Genomic DNA, 23,096 nt, shown 5'->3' on the forward strand with positions numbered 1-23,096 from the left:
CCAGTTGTTATAGCAAATACAGGTTCAGATTAATAAAACTGTGAAATAGGTCTGTCTCCTTTAAGGCTTTATATAAATATTCCTAGATGTTATTAAACAGTTTTGCCTGAAAGACACTTGCAACAGTACAAACTGATCCTCAGCAGTCACTTGTGGTGGCATTTTGCTTTATCGTCCCTACTCCATTGCTCCTGATCTCAACCCAGGTGAGACTGCTACAGAAGTAGTGCTCCAGTCCAAATCAGTACTATTTTTCACTCTCTTTGTCCTACTAGACCTGTGAAAAGTGACTCCAAAGAACAAATACTTTCTTGCCCACAGATAGTCACTCTATGAAGGTGCAAGAGAAAGAGCAGGCACAGTTCACAGGAAGGTCAGCTGGAGCTTTAGACCACACTGAGGTAGCACCTTCAGTGGCTCATCTCTTCTCCAGGTGTCTTGGGGGCATCATGACTCCAAGTCTATATTTCTTCCCTTCAAACTTTCAGATTTCTTGATGACTAGCATAAAGTGCAAGATGGAGAGGTTTATCAGAAGTGATGTGGAGGTAGAGGAGTACCATGGGAAATTAAACCTGATCTCATCTCACTGAAGTCTATAGAACTGATACAAAAAAATAATTGACTGTGAGATCAGGTACTAAATCAATATTCAGCTTTTTATACATTGGAGCACTTTTTGTGCAGTTCATGAAGTTTCACTGACCTAGCCTTCTTAAGCAACAATTTTCCAATAATTTTCAGGTCTTCACAAATAATTAGAAAAAGGATAGCTATTCAAAGTCATGAATGACAGAAGTACTTGCTGTTCAAGCTGGGACCCTCACTGGTCACCTGCGTCTATAAGAGTTTGCTCTAAAATACACCAGAGAATCTCAAGCTACCATTAAGTTTTCACTTTCATGAATAGCAAAGAGTCTTTGTTAGCAAGAATACAGACATCAGTAAAGGTCAGAAGCTGGCATAGTAATGAGTTAATTTATATTCTAATGGACATACAGCTATTTATTTTGCTTGGCTGTTACAGCTCTGTGAATTGCTTCTCAGTCAGAGATTTAAAATAATTTATGAAACTAGAAAATAACAAACTAAATACCATCTCCTTCTGATTAATCTGGATGTGAAGGAGAGATTTCTGGATCATAGTTAAAATAGTGCAGAGACAAATGCAACATTGTCAAGGACAGTTTTTGATGCTTAAATGTACTAGAGTTGGGAAAAACAATAAAAAACTCTACAACAATAGCTGGAAATGAGAAATGTATTTTTGGAACAAGTAGCTTTGTATGTGGTCAACAAGAGTAGTTATTTTCCAGAGACAAAGTTTGATACTAAACACTTCTAGAATGTCTCATTAGATGACACTTTTATATGAACTTTCTTCTCTTTTCTGGCACCTATTACCAGAACAATGTTACACTGTTACAGATTTATTTCCTTGTTGATAGCAAACTATGTTATCTGAAGGACAGCCCTGTCTTGGAATAGAGAAAATGCTGCTACAGTACAATTTAGAACAGATTTTAATGGGACAACTTGACCTGGAGTAGAAAAAGATATCATGGAATGGACGAAGACCCTCATCTCCTGCCTTTTATTGCAGAAGTTCCTACTAAAAGTTCAAATGCTTAGGTCCATATCCTAGTTTATGATCTGCAACTGCAAGCAGTACTGGATGAACTGCGATTTTCCTCACTGAGGTCTATAATATATGTATTTTAGCTAAATACTAACCCAATTAGCAAAAGACTGCATGCCCAGGTACTAACACATGATGAGTGGAGAACGAGATCTCACAGGTTGTAAACTCTACCAACACCTTGAAAAGGTCAAGGTTATTTTTCTGTACAGACAAGAAGAAGAACCTTTTGTCTGGCAGAAGGAAATTTTTCCTGAAGAATCTCCAGTTTTGCTCATGTGTGTTGTCCAGTGACTGCTGTCACTAGTCACTAGTGTCACTAGTTCATGTGTCCAGGATAGGGATTACGCTCTCTACTGTACAGCTCTAATACTTCAAGAGATAGTAATGCAGGTAACGCACTGTCTTGGGCAAACATATTGTTGCACACAATTCTCCCTGAGCAGAGCAGACACACCAAGGTGAAAAGACTGGTATATATTATACAGACTGAATCAGCAACTTAATTTAGAATATAAATTGAGTCTTCAGAGACCTGACAGCTAGTGACTGTTGTTTCTAGAAGGGCCTGTGAGTGTTGCCATACCCATATAGTCTCTGTATGCTTGCTAAGAACATGTCTGACAACTCAGCCTGGCTTTAGTGAAAGCTAATTTAAGCTTCAAAACTATTTTTTCAGGAATAACTGCATCATATTTTCAGAGCTCTCTGACAGTCAGAAACTCTGCCTAACTATGCCAGTGTCTTTGCTCTTTCATGTATTTAGAATCTGCTCCCATTTAAGCTTTTACACTTTCTAAGCACATTAGAGAGATCTCAGTTTGCATTATGGCATGTCACTTTGATGAATATCAAGGCATGTTCCCAATATTTTCTGTTAAAATATAGATGGAGCATAAGCTTTTCGTACACAGTGTCCTAAAGTCCTTTTCATGAAAATACATTCACAAAAAGTGTGGGGGAAAAACATTAAATAATATATTCATTTGCTTATATGTAAGCTTCATATTAAGGCATAGATGAAAAAGAGTCACCAGATATTTAGTGTTGACATCTATGCTGCCAGTTCCTCCTCTTCTGAATTCCTACATTGCATCCATGTTTCCTCTCAGCTATCCCCTTCTTTAGATGCCTCTTTCCAAACTCTCACAGACTTTCCTTCTCGTCCCCAGGATTTCCCTCTCTGTCCTGATCCTGATTTGAAAACCAGCTAATCCTATCCCTGAAACAGTGATCAGAAAATTCCCTAATAAATGTAGGGAAATGCCCTTGGTGTCCATGACTATTTCTGAATGGGAAATCTTGCAATTCAATGCTCTGCTCTAATGGAAGACAGAAAAACAGCACATTGGAAGTATTGGTGAACCATGCAACTGAGGTAGAACAGCTGAGAACTGAGTCTAGAAATATTTCAGCTAACCAAACAGAGATGGCAGCCTAGCAGTGACCTGAAAAACAGTCTGGACTCTGTTGTTTGTACTGAATAGTTTCCAGATACCAGCTCAGTTGCATCACCATCTAGTGTCTTTTGGATTGGAATATGTAGCCTCATGGCGTTGCCAGCTGTTACAAAGGACGTATAGGTGGGAGGTGAGGTGGAATACCCAAGGGCATCTCAATTAGTATAGAATGCCTATATTTCTGCAGTTTACTGAAGTCCCCATCAATTATAATACACACATAGACACCTGCACCAAATTTAGACACTGATATTCAGGCAACTAAATTTTGATGTCATAGTCTGTGAATTAGGAATTTAACACAGATGCATACCCACAGGTCTAGTATCAAGGGTGCCATATCTTATGTTACTCAGAAATCTGTGCTAGATTGACAGATATGACACAGATTCTATGGGATACTTCAGAGCTTCAGTTCTCATCCTGGACAATCTTGAGTCTCCCACTGACTTTGCCATGCCAGTGAACATTTCTTGATATCCCAGTGCATCTCAGATGGCCCTGAATGTCTGTTAGTGATCTCAGCGCTGAGGTCAGAATCTCATTCCTCCTGATTTCCCTGAGGTTTGGGAGCACTGGACAGAAGTTCATCATAAAGCAACAAATAATTTAAATTACAGAGACTGAGAGAGCCTGCTGGTTTTATCTAATTCCCTTTCTGTCATTAAATTACATTGTAGTAATTTCAATTTTGTGTTTAATATGCATTAAGCTGTCAGCATGGTTCTGAATTTTATTGATTTCCCTTTGAAATCTCTTCTGTGACAATGGGAAGTGTCAGGAGCTCAGGTGTGTTAACTATAATTGGCTCATTTTCATACCACATGGCAGAATGATAAACACTTGATGGCAACATAATGAAAAGGTAATCGTGTCACTTGGCCACAGTGGTGTAAGATGGAATAAGCAATAGCATGCTTATTTGATTTTTCAGATCCAGATGTTATTCAAAGTAATAATTTCTTTCCAATTTCCCACTCCTTCACACCAGCTTGATAGACCAGTTTATCCCTGGTTATAGGATTCAGGCAGAACAGAAAGACTGACAGATAGTGGGAGACTGTGGAAGAGAAACAAAACATCAAAGATTCAAGTTTTACATGGTTGAGTCTTAACTGTGAAAGTATATTGTTCAGTGTAGGAAAGCAGAACATTTGGCAAGGGATGTTAGTGGAAGGCTGATGTCCAAGAAGTGACAAAACTGTGAAGAGAACAGTGAATTTCTAAACTCTCAGTTCCCTGGTTGAACCTCTAGGTAATTCACTTTGCTCTGAGCTGCTGAAGATATGATACTGTCCACAATGACATGTACCTAGTAGAGATAAACCTCTTTGCTTTCATGTTCATCCAGTCAGGAGGCAATTCTCAGTATTCAACTTACTTATGAAGAAGAACAAAGCTGAATTAGTAAAAGCTTTACAACAATCTAAATTATAATGGTTAAAATGACATGAAGTTCAGAAGATTTAGCATAAGACCATGGGAACCTGAAACAAAAAAATGAGAGAGAAATAATGATTGATGGGCATGGTACTATTGCAGTACAGAACACTAAAGAGCATAACGCATGATAAATCAATCAAGATGACCTGGCTTGCAAAAAAAGGTTGAGAAATGTCACATTTTTCTGAATTCCTGAAAGTTTGGAGATGAGTAATTAATGTAAAGAAGGGCTGTGTCCTTAAGTCTAATGAGAGAGGAACAGTATTGATGTGAATTTTATGATGCTGGTCACATGTAGTCCTGTGCGGTGTTTTAAAAAGTTAATGAACAGAACACTAAAAAATGATGCTGATAAGGGTTCCTGACAAGATAGTTGGGAAGTGATAAGTATTAAATGAATGTATTACAAGGAAAAGCAAGAAAAACTGTGAAGATAATTTTTTTCTTTGTGACAGTGCTCTGTTTCTCAGAGGAACACAAATTGATTTCAGACTGTTGAGAGTTAGACGACATGTCTAACATAATGGAAATAACCCCTCAGTACTGAGAAAATTGGAACAGTACATAAACATGACAAGTTAACCAGAGAAGATTATGGTGCTGACAACTGTGAAGCACATTGTGGATCTCACAGCTGGCCTAAGCTTAAAAATTAGCATTTTCAGAAAGACTTGCTAGGGTACCTAGCACATATGTCCTTCCTTTTTTAAAATCAGAACTTACTATATAAGAAAGGAAGCTTGGACGTACCCATTGGATCTGTAAAACACCTTCTTCCTCAGTATACCCGTATACCTCAGTATGCCCATATGATCATAGAACAAGAACTATGAATTTATGCTTGAAGACTATAGCTGGCTGAAGGAATCTGGATGAACAGTACGAATAATCAGTGATGGTCATCAAATCAGATGTGATATATACTTTTTCCTTGGTGTTCCCCAAAGAATAGGTAATAAAAAGACACTAAAGGCAGATCTGTATGCTCTTTGTCCAGTCACCATACAGTTTTGCTGGTGTATAATCCCAATCAGCTAGGATAGGAAATAGTTTGTAGGGGAATATGCCCCTGGCTTAGTTTTGGTGGTTTTTTTTTAAAAAAAACTCTTATGAGCTAATTTAAGAAGTATAATTCATGTCACAGGGATCAACAACAAATGGTCTACTTCAGGGGAAGAGGAAGGAAAAGGTTGGTTCAAGTTAGAGCTTGTTAGTGCTTTTCTGACAAGGAGTTTTCATTGGTGAATGGTGATTCACTAAAGCCATTTTTGTGAAAAGCAGCTGCATTTCCAGAATGTATTGAACATTTAATTGGTAAAAAAATAAATAAATCAGATCTCAGTTGAAAATTCTAGTTAAGTTCTAGATAAAATACTTATTGACCATCTAATATTTAGCACGACCATCTAATATTTAATGAGCACTAGATATTTCAATGTTCCTGATAACATGAAGCCTGAAGTACTTTATCCTATTATAAGCTGGCCTCTGTTTCTCATACCATAAGTTTTTGATCTATCAGGCAATTGAGAGTTCTAGACTAAGTTGCTCTATTTCTCAGTGGATGTTCTCTTTGGTGAAATTTTTTAAAAGGTCCAGGACTCAATCTTGGTAGGAGGTGTTTTAAACTTAATATTTCACAGACTAGAGGGAACCAATAACAATTCCATTCTAGTTTCAACAAAATTATATGTCCAGCTACTGAGAATTTAATAGTTCAGAAAGTATTGCTGCAATTTGAAAATATTAACAAATACACAACAGAAAACAAACAAAAATATCTTTAGATCCTTCATTGAACAGTTTTCCATAAAGAATGTTCTGAAAGCTGTGTGTTCTGCTATTCAAAGAAAGACCTTAAATGGGGGACATGACGAACATCTATAATTCTCCTCATTCTGGTAAAGATTATTTACTATTAATGAGAACTGAAAAAAACCAGTGTGCAAGTAGCTATCACATATTAATGAATAAAAGTGGGTACCTCTACTACCTTTGGAAGAAAAGAAATAGATGCTCTCCAGCAGACTGCTATAATTTACTTGACACAGAGGATGGTTGTAGCACTTTCAAGTAAATAGATTCTCATGTTAACTATAAATGTCTTTCAAGCAGTTTATAGCTAGTAGACTCTGGTACCCAGAGTGTTGTAGGTTGGGGACTGTGTTTCCTCTCTGCTGAAAAAAAGGATCATCCTACAACATGACTCCTTAGAGAACTGTTTACATCACCCAAAACATCTTTTCTGAATCCTTCACTATCTGGTTTCTATCCTTTCAGCTCTGTTTTAGACCAGTAGGTCTAAAAGGACCAAGCCAGGTCCTTTTCATGCATTTCTACATGCTTTTAATGAACAACTACTTGCAAGATTTCTCACAGGAGATCAATTCTGAAATGACATGCTTAATTATCTGTATGGGAAATGAGACATATTATAGGAGCTGGGTATTAAGGAAACATCTTTCCATCTACCTTGCACATGGACAGTGGAATCAGCCATTACCTTTGCAAATGAAGAACTGTATGGACAATCCTAGAAAAAGCCCACATTTCAGGTCATTACTATCAATAATAGAAACTTTAGTTAAAGATAAGACCCTGCAAGAGGCTTGATCTTTGTATAGTATATGGAAATGTCACGTAATAACTGAAATAAATGTGGAAAATGGAAAAAAGATCGAAAACCAAATATAAACAAGAATCAGGGAAAAATGATCTGAAACAGGATCTCACTGATTCTGTTAACATTCATAACAAGTTCAATAAAATAGTTTACCAGTGTCATCTTACTGCAAAAAATATATAAACAATAAGTTTTATTTTAAGAAATTGTGCTGAATTTGCCTTTTTCATTGTGATGTTATGCTCAGGTGATTATCCATAATGATTCAAAAGCACTTTGGCAAGTTTGGGCTGCATTATTTGCTCTGTGTTACAGGAATTAATAAAAATGCTTCCTGTTTGCTGATGCTTAATTTATTAAGTATTTCACATTCCTCTTTATCAGTAATGTGTCATCTGTCCAATGACATAAACCAATCTGCCATCTGCAAACTTTGTAAGTATTGATTTTATGTTTTCTATGGGATCTTCATAAAAAGTGTAATATAGTCAAAATCCAAGAACCTTTCCTAGAGGAAGCTCATTGAAAAGAAATTCCCTCACTGATTTCCTACTTATGTTAAAACATCAACCAGTTAACCAATTTTTCAATGAAATGTAAGCCGTACTAGTTTTACTTGTTTCCATTTTTAAATAAGGAGTGGAACTGTTGCATGTAAAGCCTTACAAAATTCCATTATATATAAAAAATAAATTTTATAATCAAACTTGTAATAATAATATTTATATTCAATCTGAAATAATCTAATTTCCTCAAGCCCACATTTATAACTTCCCTTTTATAAAGAAACCCAGATTACTTTCAATAGTAGCATAAATGGGATTCCAGATCTAGCTGTAGTGCATGAGACAGATTCCAGATTTTGTGACAAGGTTTTTTTTAATATCTCCAATTGTTCTATGCTTGTCTCTGGTGTGTGGGCAGGACTCATCTCACACACCCTTGTCTGGCTGGTCAGCTAAGGTCCTCAGCCAGAATTCTCTGTAATCAGTGGAGCATGATGAGCAAACTCAGAGAACAAGCTGCTTAAGAAAGGACTGAATAAAATGACGTAATTAATCCTTTTCAGGAATCTGTTTTCCACCACTGACTGCAAGGGTATCCATTGTGACTAGTGTAGACTAGAAATCCAACTTTTTTACAGTTAAATTGGGATTCATCTGACCAAATGTGAGTAGAAATTTAAATATAAAACTTTGGTAGGTGACTTAAAAAAAATTAATAATCAACAGGGAAGAATAGGCTCTTTTAGAATACTATTCATTTCAGCTACTTTAGATGTTAACAGTAGCTGAATGGCACCATAGGAGTGCCTGTTTTCCTCATCATACTGGGATCCCAGCTTGCTGCCCAGCTCAGGGCAGAGTAAGGATGTCACCCAGTGGAGGGATGCCCTGTAGCTGTCTACACAGGATCAACACAACAACTGAGGTGGACATGGCTGTATGTGTTGCAAGGCAAGCCTGGGAAGATAGGCTGAAGCACATATGTAGCATGTAAAAGTTTCAGATTCTTTGCCTTTAAGGACCTGTAAAAAGTACATTCATAATTAATTATCATGAGAAGACTGTTTAAAAAGGGCCATTTTGACTGAAACTGCATATAGATGGTTCTTCTTCTAGTACAATGCATCTGAATGTGCTTCTATAAGGATAAAGTTGATAAAGTTGAAAGTCTGGTATACAATGAACAAGATACAAGATAAACCTCTTTCATAATTAAGATTAACCTTAGTAGAAATAATCATAGTTGATGTCCATGTAGTGAATGTTAGCTGGATCAGACTATCTAGCTGTTCCTATTTTAGAGCCAACCCCACAAGCCATTGAGATCTCTCAGGAATGCTATATAATAAATAAATAAACACTGCATTATTTTTCAATTATACTGTGATGATAATTTGCTGTGTATATAATCTTAATGAACATATCTGTCAAGCTGAAATCAAAAATCATGTCTTCATTCTGTGTGAATGACTTCTAAAGAACTTTCATATATAAAGAAATATAGTTGTTTTATATAGATATATATATTTAATACAGTGTAATAAGGAGACAAGATTAAGTAACTTCTCTTTCCCTCTGAAAAATACTGTGGAAGAAGTTTAAAAATATCCAGATGGTGATTTATTACATTTAGTCAGAGAACCTCTCTTTTAGCACCTTGAGCTCCCAAACATGAGAAAGATAGAGAACCATACAATAATATAAGTGTTTAGACCAGAAGGGACAGTTGGAGTTCATCTAGTCCAACTTCCTGCTCAAAGCAAGACTAAGTTTAAAGACTGGGCTGACATTCAAGAATGACAGCTTCTCTGAATTGCTCAAATGAAGAAAAATGGAGCCAGAATGACAAGTCATAAACATGGAGACTGAGGAAGGACCTGGGTAAAACATGGAAAATGCTAGTGAAAAAGGGCAGAAACTGGATGGAGATGACTGTCTTTGGCTCTACCACATTTGTTGGCTCTCACTGGCCACAGATCAAAGCTCTGTGGACTTTTCTTTTCTCCAGAGTTCTCTCTGGACTGCTCTAGGACCTCCCACTGATGTAATCATCCTTCATTTTGGTTACACAGTTGAATTAATCTGCCAGAATCTTTCCATTTTCTTTTAGTAATTCCTGATACTTATTCCTGAGAACATTACATGTTAAATATCATGAGGCTTAAGAGCTATGCAAAAGAGCAGATGGGTCTTCTGATACACTATCCCACTAGGATCATATTTACAAAATAAAAAGGAACAAGTTTCTCCACTGGAAATTCCTTTTTTTTCCTAAGGAACAGATTAAGGCATCTTCTGTGCTACTTCAGAGATACAGTGTTTATACTGCAGCAAAGAGGCACTGCTTGGCCTAAAATAATCACATTTATTGAGAACAAGTAGTTTAAAATACAGAAATTATTTCACATGGCTAGTAAGACAATGATGTTGACTTTGTATTGACAAATGTGTTTAGTTAAGCTATTAAAATATATTAAAATAATACTGTGGTATTTCCCATAATCAGCAAACCTTTTTTATGATGCTAACTAATCCCTGAAGTATTATTTAATGAATTTTTTTATTCTTTAAGAAAAACTGTATAATAATAATAATTATTATTATTATAATGCTATAATCATCATTTATCCTTTTACAATGTTAGCAAACTTTCTACTAGGGAAAAAAACAACTCATTGTGGAAATGGAAATTAATTAATAAAATGAATTTAAAGATCATTAAAATATTTTCTCATTCAAAGGTTTTGAGTCTGTGCTTTTATTCAGGCATACAGCGTCTTTTTCTAATTATCACAGGATCTTTAGAAGTCCTGTATCTAGAACACATGAAATGCAATAAAAAATGCTTACATTAGAGAAAAAAATATCCTAAAAAGTCCATTAAATATAATTTTCACCTAACTTAAATATACACTAAAAATAAGGTGACCCTAGGAATGTGTGCACAGAGAGCTTGACTTCTTTTAGCTCATGGTAATAAAAGGTACAAAATAAATAAAAGTCAAGATTTTTCTCATTTACCAAACAGGAAAACTGCACAGTATGTTTCTAATATACTGAAATACTGTTTCAAGTTATGATAAATCTGGCTTTGGAAAGCAACTTGTTTCTTTTAGAGATCTGTTTTGACACACTTGGGAGTCAACTTTCAGAGTTTGTGCCTGATAGCTTTTGCTCCCATGTCCTTTCTTATACTGTAATCTGAAGGTGACACAGCAAAGGTGTGTGTATCCTGGTGTTGGTTTTGATTGTGTTTGAATTATTAGTCACCCAAAGGCTTCCTGAGAAGGTCAGTGTTGTATTTAATAAATGTATGCTTTTGGTTTATAAAAAAATTAAAAAGTTGAGCATTACTTATAGAGAGCAAGTGTAGCCATTATTAAAGCCTTCCTTCCCTTTTTAAGAATCTAAAAGAAAATTGCTTAAAGAATTGTACAGGGATAAATAGCTCATCTAGAAGACTAATTTAGTTTCTGAGTTTTTACTAGATAGGCAAACTGTAGGAGCCAAGAGAGTTTTGTGGCTCTTGTAAGTGGTTTAGGAAGTGCCTGAAAATCACACCTTCCCATCTCCCCAGTGCTGTGTCTCGTATCTGTAGCACAATAGATAATGTACTCACTTGTTTCATAGTGTATTAGCTTGCTTTATTACTAGAAAATATTGCACTATATTACAAATCACCACGTCACAATGTCTACACAATGTACTTTGACAACAGATTTGGAAACCCAACAAATGTTGTTTAATAGGACATTACATTATACTGAACCAACAGAAACATTGTTAACACATTTAGACTAAACTTTAGACATGCCTCAGTACACAAGCACAGGTTGTACGGTACTTTTTTAGAGTCCATCTCTGTAGTTCTCCCTCCTAAGACTGAGATCTCCCGGATCTCCTCTGAGGAAGGCTAGATTCACTCAGAGCCTAGACTATGGGCAATTAGGAAAAAAACAAGTTTGTTCATGTCCTAGTACTGCAGTAGGTTTTCCTATGTACCATGCTTTGGAGATATTTGGCTTCAAAAGATGCCACTTCTCACTGTGATATGCAGTCCAAGATAACCTGATTAGCTTTCTGATTATATTGCTTGCATCAACAGAGATGAAACTTCTCCGGCCTGGCCAGATTCCAGTGTAGGCAAGCCAAAAAGTCTGTTTTCTCAAACAAACTGTTCTTTAATTAGTATTAATTCATTCACTAACATCAGTAAGAATGAAATCAGTCTGCAGTGCTGCCAATAAAGTTCTTGGGTTCTAGCAGTGATGTGGGGTGCAGCTACCAGACACAAACGTGCCCTCCACTCATCAACAGAGATAAGTAGTTGCCTGTCCTGAAGGCAGAATTCCTGCAGTTCTGCACAAAAGCTAGGTGCATGGCAAGTTTCCGTGTAGACATAATAATGACAACGCCTGTATGTAGCCCCATCTTGGGCATAAGAATTTAATGGCAAAATAGCCGTTGGAGCAATGGTAGTTACCTCTTTATGACATGCAAAGATGAGAAACTATGTCTACACATTTGTATTTCTTTTTGCTAAAAGGTCTTCTAAAGGGACCTATTTCTTCAGTGTGCAAACTAACTCCTCTTAATGTCAACAAGAGTTGGGCACACACATCCCTATGAGAAGTGTCCCCTTAAGTTTTAATAGAAGCACTGTTCAAATGTAATACAGCCCACATAAGCCTACATTAGAAAACAGTTTCACCAATAATAAAAGTACTTTTGAAACAAAATGCTTGCTAATAGTCATTAAAAACCTTCTATGCAATATATGTCAAAAAGATTTATCTAATGGTTTGCAAAATTATCCACAAATGTACCACACAGTGCACAAACATTAATAAGAAAGAAACAGGAAAACCATAACACTACTACTTTGAAATGCAATGCAATTAATACTACTTCCATTAATACAGAGTAATAACTACTAACTATTATTGATGTCTATTTTATCAGGAATCCATATTAATTAAGGAGGTCTATGGCTTCTTTTTCTTTTATTCAGAAATATGGAAGCAATTGCACACTGTTTCACTGCTAATCAGAGCTATACAAAAAAGATATGAAAGTCTCATTAGTGTGAATTTTAGGATAACTGGTCTCCTGTCATGACTCCCTCTGTTCAAATTTGTCATTTCCTGAGCTACTGAGAGATTACCATTTCTCTTACTAACAAGATTTAGATTGAATCCTTTCATAAATTAGGCTATATATGTAACATTTTTTAGTTTACCTGCTATAACATGTAAAATATTTATTAAGATAGATTTTATATGAGATAATTACAACAAGATGCTTGAAAAATATTTCAGGTTAATCCAATAAAACAGTCTCAATGTGTAGGACAAAAAGGATGTAAATAACTTGAATGTTACTAGGAGAGTACATGTCTCACAGCTAGAAATATAATACTCTGTAAGGTGAGACATACCTTGCAAAAATGAATCTGGAAAGCAGTGCTTCCAGGAGTTATGGTAATATAACAGCAGTATTTCTTGCACAGTAATTTCTAAATTTTCAGTATTTTCTAAAAATCTTTCAAAGATTTTATTTTTGGAATTAACATAGGAAAGACAACTGCCCCTCTCACAAGGCTGTTATGAAGCATTCTGTTATGAAACATTCTTGCACAAAATACTGATTTCTACGTAGGGAAGGTAGGAAGGGACAAGTGGCCAAGGCTGGGGAAAAAGGCAGCATGACATCTAACAGCAAAGTCAATGAAATGGACAATACAGCATGACTCACAATATTTTTGATCATTAAATATTTCTGTCATTGCTATCTAAGAACAGCAACAAAAATGAGCAGAAAAATGAAAGAACTCAAAAGCCAGCATGACAAGGATACGTTTATAGAGAACTCATGCTGAGGAAACTGTTGAATTTATGATGTCATATAAAAGCTCATAATTTTGAGATGGAAAGGAAAACGGTCAGCTACGAACATTTGTTTTCCATCACTTTTAAACCAGACAGACCCAGGAACAACAGAGCACTTCATAGTGGGATGGTAAGGCAAAATGGTGTGGTAAATCGGGAAGAGAAAATTGAAAGAGGATGTTTTAGCAGCATGGTGGACAGAAGAAGTTTATGTCATTGACTTCTAGGTATCAATGGTTCACATGGTTCACTTCAAATGGGTCAGTGGTTTACTACTAGGTTTGTGTGCACACTCCCCTTGTGGGATCAAATGTCCCTTAAACTCACAAAGACATCTATATGCCATTTAAGAATACAGAGGGGCTAAAAATGCAGATGTTGCCAAATGGATCTAAGTTCCTCTCAACATTAGAATACTCTCAAGAAATGGGAGAAAAGGGATCAGGAGCAAATGTACAGTTGGAGTAACAGGTGAGGAGGAAGTATAGCAGGAATCAGGAGAGGTATCAGACCTTGTATCTCCTAATAACTCCTGTCAGAGACAACAGAAAGAAGCATACCTTCATGAACAAAGTAAGCATGAACAGACTGCTATTAATTCAGAGTACCCATAAGAAACAATTAAACCAAGACTGGATTCCTTTAGGAAGCAACCAGAAGGCAAAAAATCACCAATGATTCAGGGATGTAAATGAGTAGAGACAGTAAGATGATAGAAAACCTCCATTGTAAATGAGTAGAGACAGTAAGATGACAGAAAACCTCCATAAGTCCCAAATCAAAAACCTACACCACCCTCCTAACAATTTCATTTCTTCAAACGCTCAGTACTGTTGACTAGGAAGTCCTGAACTGGTGATGAGCAAGCCATGAGATCTCCAGTTTGCACTAGGAACTCTCTTAATATTTTGAATGAAGAACTGCAGAAGCAGAGTCAAAGCTCTAGAGACCTCAGTGGTGGGCTGAGGTGGTGCAACCAGGAGATCAGAACTGACTGGGCCAGACTAGTGTTACCAGGGTGATGGTGCTGCCTGCAGCTTTATCCAGTGCAGCTTTCCCAAGAGAGAGGGCAGCCTGAAGAAAAAGTATGAGCTTTCCTGACTAGAGGAATTGAAAGACTTGAATTGAAAGAATATAGCAAGACTGGAGAAAAAAAAAATCATCTCTGTGGTAGAGAGGTAAATCTGAGATCAGTCCATGGAAAGGGCACCAAGGATGTTGTATTCCTTCCATTGAAGTCTGCTCATTTTGAGGGACTAGACATTCAATACATTAAGCAGAGATGGTTTTTTGTGAAATTTCTGGCTGTTTTGGAAATTGCTGCCACTTCATGAGATGTACTGCTATCTGTTGGCAGTCTTAAGGAGTTATAAACTTCTACTGGGGTTTATACAAAATCTGAGGAAGATACTTGGTCATTCTTTTATTCTCACAGCTTACATCTACATAGTTAAATTCTGCCTCCTCATCTTGACTGTTTGTGCATTCCATGTGGCCTACAGTATCTCTCATATCGTGTCAGGGTGAAACTGGCTGCTGGCTTATTCCAGTCCCATGCCAGGAGTGGGCTAACAATTAACCAGTACGGACAGTGCATCAGTTCTCTGGCTCTGTTTCACACTAACAGTCTCAGTTTCTCAAAGCCTGTTTGGATTCCACCATTATAAAATAGCTGTCTGATGTAGGAACTTTATCAGGCTCTTATTTTCTGCATTTAGTTTTAATGTTTCACTCACAGCACTTGTTTAGGAGTTTCCATAACTTCATGAACCAGTCCTGGGTTGTCTTCAGATTTCCTTAACAATAGTATTTCAGACATAGTCTTGATGGATCTACATTTGAATGTGTCATTACTTTTTTAGACAGGAACACTTCTGGGGCTGGACTGCTGTCTATAGGTTCATATATTTCAAAGGTACTTTCCAAAAGAGATGGCATATGTCACGTACTTAGACAGCTCATTTAGTAGAACATGCCAAAACCAATTTTTGATGTCCTAATTAGTGAATATTTTGCTCTACATAAATTTGGTACATACTGCTTCAACCACTTAGTGCTCTTTTTCAGTAGTTTTGGACGAATGCAAAATTTCTGCTCTATCCACATTCAGAAAGACCGATTTTTGAGAGCTCTTCCATACTATTTCAGCAGCCTATACTCAATGCAGACTGCTGCAGAAGCTGAGGATGGTGTGAAGGCTGAGGCAAAGATGGAAAAGGGTAAATCTGTTTGGGTAACAAACACATTCATATTTTTTTTCTCCCCCTTCCGTTTTTTTTTAATTAATTTTTCCTTTTTTTTTTTTAGGCAACACTTTTCCACCATCTTTTCTTTCACTTTACTTTTTTTCATATGACCACTTCTGTCAGCTTACAGTAATTAGTGGAAACTATGTGACTGGTCAGCAAAAACAGAAACCGAACTAAGCAGTACATCTGTTTTTAGCAAAGAACCTGACTAATAAACAGAAAGAAGACTGTAAGATCCCTAGCCATAGAGTATCATAGTTGTCCTCTAAACAAGTGTTGCTTAGTATTTTCTTAGATATACAATATTATTTCCCTGATTTTATTTTTTTTAAACAATCAGGTAAATTACTACTTCTGCTTTAGAAATTTTAAAATAAGTACACTACAAATTCAGTGGGACCTCCTCCAGCTGGATTGTACCCCATGACAAATCTCGGTTTGGTGTTGCTTCAAATAGTTTTTTTTAGTGGCCTCTTTAAATTTGAGTAATGCTATTCCCTCCATCTTTTTGAAACATGCAGACCTTCCTTTCCCTTCATACTCTGGCTGTTGACCTCCTAAGGTTGAGGGACAATGGCTTTTTCAATGTTGTAACATGCATACTGTGTGCATACAAGAGAGCTTTTTTCCCTGTGTAAGATGCTTTTTTCCTACAGTGAGGATATAGCTCAGCCAGTGTTGATCTGTTTCTTGTCTGCAATGTAGATAAGATTGCTGGATGAGAAAGAGAAATTAAGTCACTTACAAAAAATGGATTTGCCACGGTGAACTATGCAGTCAGGCCATATTCATATCAAAGACAGAATACATTACAAGGTAACACACAACCTTATACAAAACACAGCCTTCCTCTTCCACAGGCAGGAATAGTACTTTGGTCTTAATCTTCAAAATAAAAAGCTAGAAACAGGATGCATAGGGTAATTGTGGAAAAGGGTGGTATTATTCAAGTGTCATTACACATTAGAGATAACAAAATAAAAATTGGATCCATGAATAATGAGAAAGTATGCCTTGCTTCAGTGGTGTCACAAACTAAATATTTTAGAATCATAGCAGGTTTTTCTAAGTACTGGAAGTTTGTTTCATATTCAAATTATCTTACATGACCAAATCTTATCACCTGTTTCTTATAGATAACATGTGAGATAGAAATGTACATCTGAACCAGTCATCCTCAATTCCCTTTACAGTCAGTCAAGCAGAATATATACTTTTAGGGTACACCTGACTTATTTGAAATATCTACATTTGAATGACATGAATTGCACCCTAGAAAGGCCTATTTCTGCCCAAGGACTATAAAAGGAGACATGATGACTCACATAGAAATAATTACTTGCATTACAGAGGTAGATTTGGTCACATGGATTTCCTTCTCCTATGAATTTATGAAAAAAAACCAAATTGTAACCTTAAAACATTTCTCAGATTTCTGTTAAGCTATGATTTAGCCATCTCTCAGGTAGAGTAGGTTTGTCTCATACACTGTATTGTTCTATTCTTTGGAATCACTAAAATGAGCTTTTTCTTTAATTTCAGTCTAACAACCTTGCATTAAAGTATATTCCTTATTTTTGATGTCCAGAAATTTCTGATAGTAAACTTTAATTTGTTCTGTATCATCCCAATAAGTTTAATCACTCTGTAGAATGTCCAAACAGTTGCTTTAGTCTTAGTCATTGTTTTACCACAAACAAAACATGCTCTTTCTCTTCTCTGCATTCTCTAAAGCAACCAACCACCCCCTGTCCCAGCAACAGAGGGTTAAGACTCAGGAACACGTTACTGCATTTGAACCTGGTATTTTGTGTCAGCTGATGTAGGGTAACCATCTGGACCTCAGTGTTTGGCCTGACAAAAGATAAGATGGTATAAATTTATACTGCTTTCATTGAGGTTGGAGCTCAGTGCAGTATCTCCTATCTGCCACAGTGATGTGTAAAAAATAACCACAGCTTGTAGAAAATAACCACATCTCAGTTAATGTACCAGAGGTTGCTAAACTATCATGTTGATCAACTTGTTTTGATCATGAATCAATACTCTAAGAAGAAATTATCTTGAGAGAGAGGAATTATCCTCATGGGCTTGAGTATGTTGCTGCTTCAGGGTTTTTTTGCCACTGTTCTGCACTGATTGCTGAAATAACTATTATTACTCAGGCTTGTTCAGCATACCGGATTTCACACTCTACTTCTCTCTGAAAACTGGTGTTCTGAATTGTTTTCCTCTAGAGGGGGATTAGCTTGCATTTTTCAAAATAAACCCCCATCTTTTGGGGTTACATTAACCCTTCTAATCCCCTTTATACTCTTTTTTTTGCTACATAATTCTCCCCAATTTGTCAGCATCTTCATAAAAAAAATGTTGCTTACTCCACTGTTCCAGATGCTTAATGGATATTAAATAAAACCAGATTTAATACCAACTAATATAGCACCTCTGCAACAATTAACTTTCTCCAGTATACTTCATATACTATAGTGACACCAATTGGCCTTTACTTATCACTCTTAATTTGGTTTCATTCCAAAGAAATTTTAGCTTCTGTCTCTTAAAAGTCATTCTTTTAAATATAGATATGAAAAATACTTTATTGACTATATGAATCCATATTTTTGCAATTTGATTAAATATTACTATATTCCTTGTTCTAAGGATTTGTAGGTTTTCTAATGACAAACATTTGGCATATGCAAACACTAAAGCTTCACTTCCCAACCTCTACTCTTCAGAAGGAAAGTAATTAGTATTTTTGTATAGAATCCTTTCTTTTTTTCTTTTGAAGCACAGAGTAATGTACATTCAGTGACATATGAATACCTTCAGAGGAACAAAGATCTTTAATTAAAGAAATTCAGTAGTTATTAACTTCAGGTAATAATAAATTGTGATGGATGCTCATCTCAAATCATTGAAGAAAATTTGTTTGGCTAAAATACTACAAGCTACAAAATTACCTATCACTGTCAAGGTATTAAGACTTCTTCTGCTGTTATTGCTTCCTTATAGACACGTCTTGACTCTCCCCTTCCAGTGGTGTATATTCAAGCTTACTGTGTCAGGCTGGTCAGAAAAACTAAGTAGTTAGAGGCTACATTTTTAAAACAGAGAAAAATATACTATGGATCTTTGTTGTCAAGAAAAAAACAAAGCAACTGTTGTACAATACTTTTACAATGAAGGAAAACGAGGCAAAATGGCTTATCAAAACTAGTAACCCTGTAAAGGGCTAATAGATTGCTCTGATTTTGATCTACCTTAATGAGTCAATATATACAATTATGTCTAAAGCTTGCGGAACTGATTTGGGACTATAAAGAGTTTGCTGCAGACACCATACAAACTATTATGGGGTGAAACATCTGGAACTGCTCTAGTTTTACGCTTATACAGAGGTGGGACCATTGACACTCAAAACACAAAAAGGAATGTACAACAGTTAGATTTTGCCTGGAATACTTAATTGAAGACACACTTTCCAGAACCAATTGCGTTATCTCCCACAATGTGGAAATTAATTTCCAATCTAGCACACAAGGAGTAGTAGTAGTAGTGAGTATATGTATGTCTTATGGTTTAGAACCTTTTACACACATTTTCGTAATTGTACAGACTTTCCAAACTTACCTCCTCTATGGATAATCAAAGAAGTTTCACTTCCAACAGGACATTCTTTAAGTATATCCACTACTTCTGCATGGCTCAGGTTCTGTACATTCTGCTGGTTGATCTCAACAATGAGGTCACCTTCACACAAACCAGGACATCCCTGAATGTCTAGAATTTGCTTCACCCTCTGTCCTGTAGGACTGTCTGCTATAGTGAAGCCAAAGCCCTGGGCCCCTTTCACAATGGTTAAGGTCATGAGTTCAGCTTGGGTGGCCCCAGAAGAAGCCATTGATACATTATCATCATGGGCAGGTGGTGGGAATGTGCTATCAAGCTGACTATCTGCTGGAATGGAGTGCAAGGAGTGTGGTGGTCGATCTGTTACATCTGGAACAGACTGAGAAGTCCTAGAAATGTATTCCAAATAAGTTTCATAGTTATGTCTTCCATTTACCACTACCGGAGGCCTCTCCATTACTGCAAGGGGTGGCACCATGCTGTTGGCAGGATCTTCAGGATCAAAGGGCAAAGGGTATCCACGACATAGCACCAAGTTGACACTCTGACCAATAGGAACAGACTGGAAGAGTTTGACTACATCTGCGTGAGTATGTCCAAGGACACAAACTTCATTAATATAGACAATGACATCACCTAGAAAGAGAAGAAAAAAATAGTGACAACATGAGACAACTTCAGTTACTGCATATGCAGTGCAATTTTTTTTTTTTATGATGTAGAACTCTACTAAAACATCAACATATTGATTCAAATAATGAGGACAAAAGAGTAAAGTTTGTCTGCCAGCAAATGCAATACAAATAGACAATGATAGTACTATTTCTTTTCTGTGGAAGCTCACAGCTGGAAAATTAAGCTGGATCCAGACATACACCTTTTCTTAACAATTCTTCCCTATTTTTTCAACTCCTTTCAGTGTAGTCCACAGATTACTTTTTTATAAGATACAATGGAATTTTATTTGGAGAGTTGGTTGTCAAGAAATACCATTGTTTGGGGAAGAATAAAAGGAAAAAAAATAAGGAAATAGTAACCAATCGTGAACTTAAGAATCAATGACTAGAGAAGCAAGACTGTGCATGCATGTACATAAGGAAATACTTTTTGCATTGATCATGATATTGACAGTTTCCTGATAAATGTCATTACTTGCCATCAGACATCCAGGACTACTACAGTCATTTCCTATTCTAGGCATGAACTAAACTGTATCTTGCATATCATAGAGATGTTTAGTAGCACTTTGTTGTAGCCATGATGGTTCAAGGACAATGACAGGACAAATTTTGTAGGTAGGTATAATAGCTTTTTATTAGAAAAATCTAGGCAAATGTCTGCAAATTAGTTTAATATTTCCAGCTAAACCAGCTGGTCAAATAAAAATAAAGATACTACCTTTACCTCCAAATCCTGTCTCAGGTATAGTACAGAGCTATGAGTCAGCATATATGAAAGCAGAATACTTTAAGTCAACAGGCTATTTATGGCTCTCCGTATTGCTCATGCACCAACCAGCTTTTGTTACTGAAAAGTTCAGAAATAAGTTCAAGTTCCTTCTTCTTAGAATGGATCTATATAGTTGTAGCCATAAATAATTTTTTACAGTACTGTTAAGTTGCATATTAAAATAAAAGTGAGTAATCAGTAAAAACAATCTTCAGAATAGTTTGATGACCCGCAGTCAGTTTCCACTTTAATGACACAGTCTGCATCTTTGTAACAAAGAAGAAGGATGTTTGGTTAGAGAACTCCACAATTTGAAGTATTTTTCTAAGTGAAGATTATCTTATTATCCTACCATTAATTAGTAACAAGAAATCATTTATACAGTCAACACTGTGAGGTGTCTACAAGGTACACAGTTCAATAATTGACCTATAATAATGTAATCTTTTTAAATGGTATCTGAAAATTCAGCAATAAAATGAGAATGATTTAGGGATGATGAAGTGGTTTGTGTGGAATTGCTTCAAGTGTATTTATGAATTTACATCTTTCAAGTACTTCAATCAAAAGATCTAATCAAGCAAACAGGAAAAAAGAGCACTATCAAGATGTTAGTGCAAGGGATGCTTCTATGTGACAATGAAAGGCAAAGGCTGTATGTGAAAATGAAATGGTCAATTACCACATGATCAGCCTGTCTAACTGCCTGACAGTAATTAATTGCCATATGCATAAATGGTGATTCAGAGAGATTTCTTCAGAGGGTGTCTAGGGAAAAATGCTAAGAGAGTTAGTTTAAACGTTTGTGAATATTATTCACAGAAACCTTAGGAGCTTCAAATACTGTCTTCAATGTGCATCATAAATAGATTTCAAACTATAAGCAAAAGCAGTAAGGTCAATTCATAGGCAGTGCTGAAAGAACTCTAATATTTCTGTGGCAAGCAGCTGAGAGTAAAACAGTATTCAAAAGTAAGATTTAAAAGACAGAAACAATGTACGGAGCTAAATTCTCATGTCAATGGCTGCAATTCATTGTGATTTGCTCATGCCCTGGAATAGAAAGATCTTACCTGCATTCTCATCCTTGGCTTCCGCATTAGCAGAGAGGCTGACATTGCTCATAAAGGACTGATACTGTTGAACTGAAACCTCTTCAATGCATGTTCCTGTTTCAGTAGCTTATGCCTTAATAGCACCCTTGCAACTTTTTAATTCATGCAGCAGTCTTTATTTCCCTGAGTGCTGGCAATGTAGATATGTGGTGGGAGGAGACCAATCTGTTCATCCTCTCTTGCAATATTTAAGCAGGGTGTAAAAGGAACAATGCATTTATTGTGTTGGGCAAGAAATCACTGTCTGTTTTCACCCCTCCACTTTATCCATTTGTACAGGAATAGCCATGATATAAACCTTAAACCAGTATGTTTTTCATAAATCAGAAAATCAGATAAACTAGTTGAGATTACATAGGTCTCCAGTGAAAAGGATTCAGCTTTTGCACAAAGAGTGCAGGCAGGAAATACAGAGGCAATGTAGCCCCTTTCCCCAGTCACTAAACAGGCAAAACTGAGCATTAGGAGGTCTTGGGTAGGAACCTTCTTCAAATAATGATCTTGCATTATCCCTCACAAGACAGCAGAAAATTCTTCAGCATTTTCTGAATCAACATTTTTAAAGGTCTTTGTGGTTTCTGAGGTATAATATGAATAGCATGTCTAGGCACACTCTGAAGTTGTAACTCACAGTTGAACCGTTTGGGACCCATAATGCTGTACTGTCATATGGAGACCATATGGCTGAAGGTTAAGAGGGATGGGGAAAAGGCATGAGTCACTAAGTTCAACTCAGAGAAATAGCTACACTGGTGTTAAACTGGGAAGAAACAGTTTTCAGATCATAAGACATGAAGGAGGAATAAAATGGGTTAATTCCAGAAATCTTTCACATAAATCTCTGGACTGTAGGAGTTTATCCAAATCTAACTCATTTTCTAGGCTGTTCGTCTTGCTGACACAGAGAGAAGTACCCAGAATTTGGTAGGAAGAGAGAGATAAGAGCTTTACAGAGCCAGTGCCATGCTAATGCGAAGTTCAAAACCTCTCTACTTTAGGAAAACTCCCTGAAAGATTCCTGTAGCATCTTTTCTGCCTGTTCTCTCCTACTGCTTCTAATAATAATGGGTGCATATGGACAAGCATAATAGC

General features: G+C 36.4%; 1 protein-coding gene across 10 annotated transcripts in view; it reads right to left on the reverse strand.

The window, feature by feature from the left end:
* Positions 1–23,096, reverse strand: part of MAGI2 (membrane associated guanylate kinase, WW and PDZ domain containing 2) — a 763,796-nt gene that overhangs the window by 102,252 nt on the left and 638,448 nt on the right. For all 10 annotated transcript variants that reach the window (XM_074827889.1, XM_074827888.1, XM_074827887.1 and 7 more), the window contains one exon: positions 19,441–20,076. In XM_074827889.1, coding sequence (XP_074683990.1) covers positions 19,441–20,076 — 636 coding nt within the window. The remainder of the gene's footprint in view (positions 1–19,440; positions 20,077–23,096) is intronic.

Source organism: Strix aluco, chromosome 5 (assembly GCF_031877795.1).
Source record: "Strix aluco isolate bStrAlu1 chromosome 5, bStrAlu1.hap1, whole genome shotgun sequence".
In the NCBI taxonomy this organism is placed as follows: domain Eukaryota; kingdom Metazoa; phylum Chordata; class Aves; order Strigiformes; family Strigidae; genus Strix; species Strix aluco.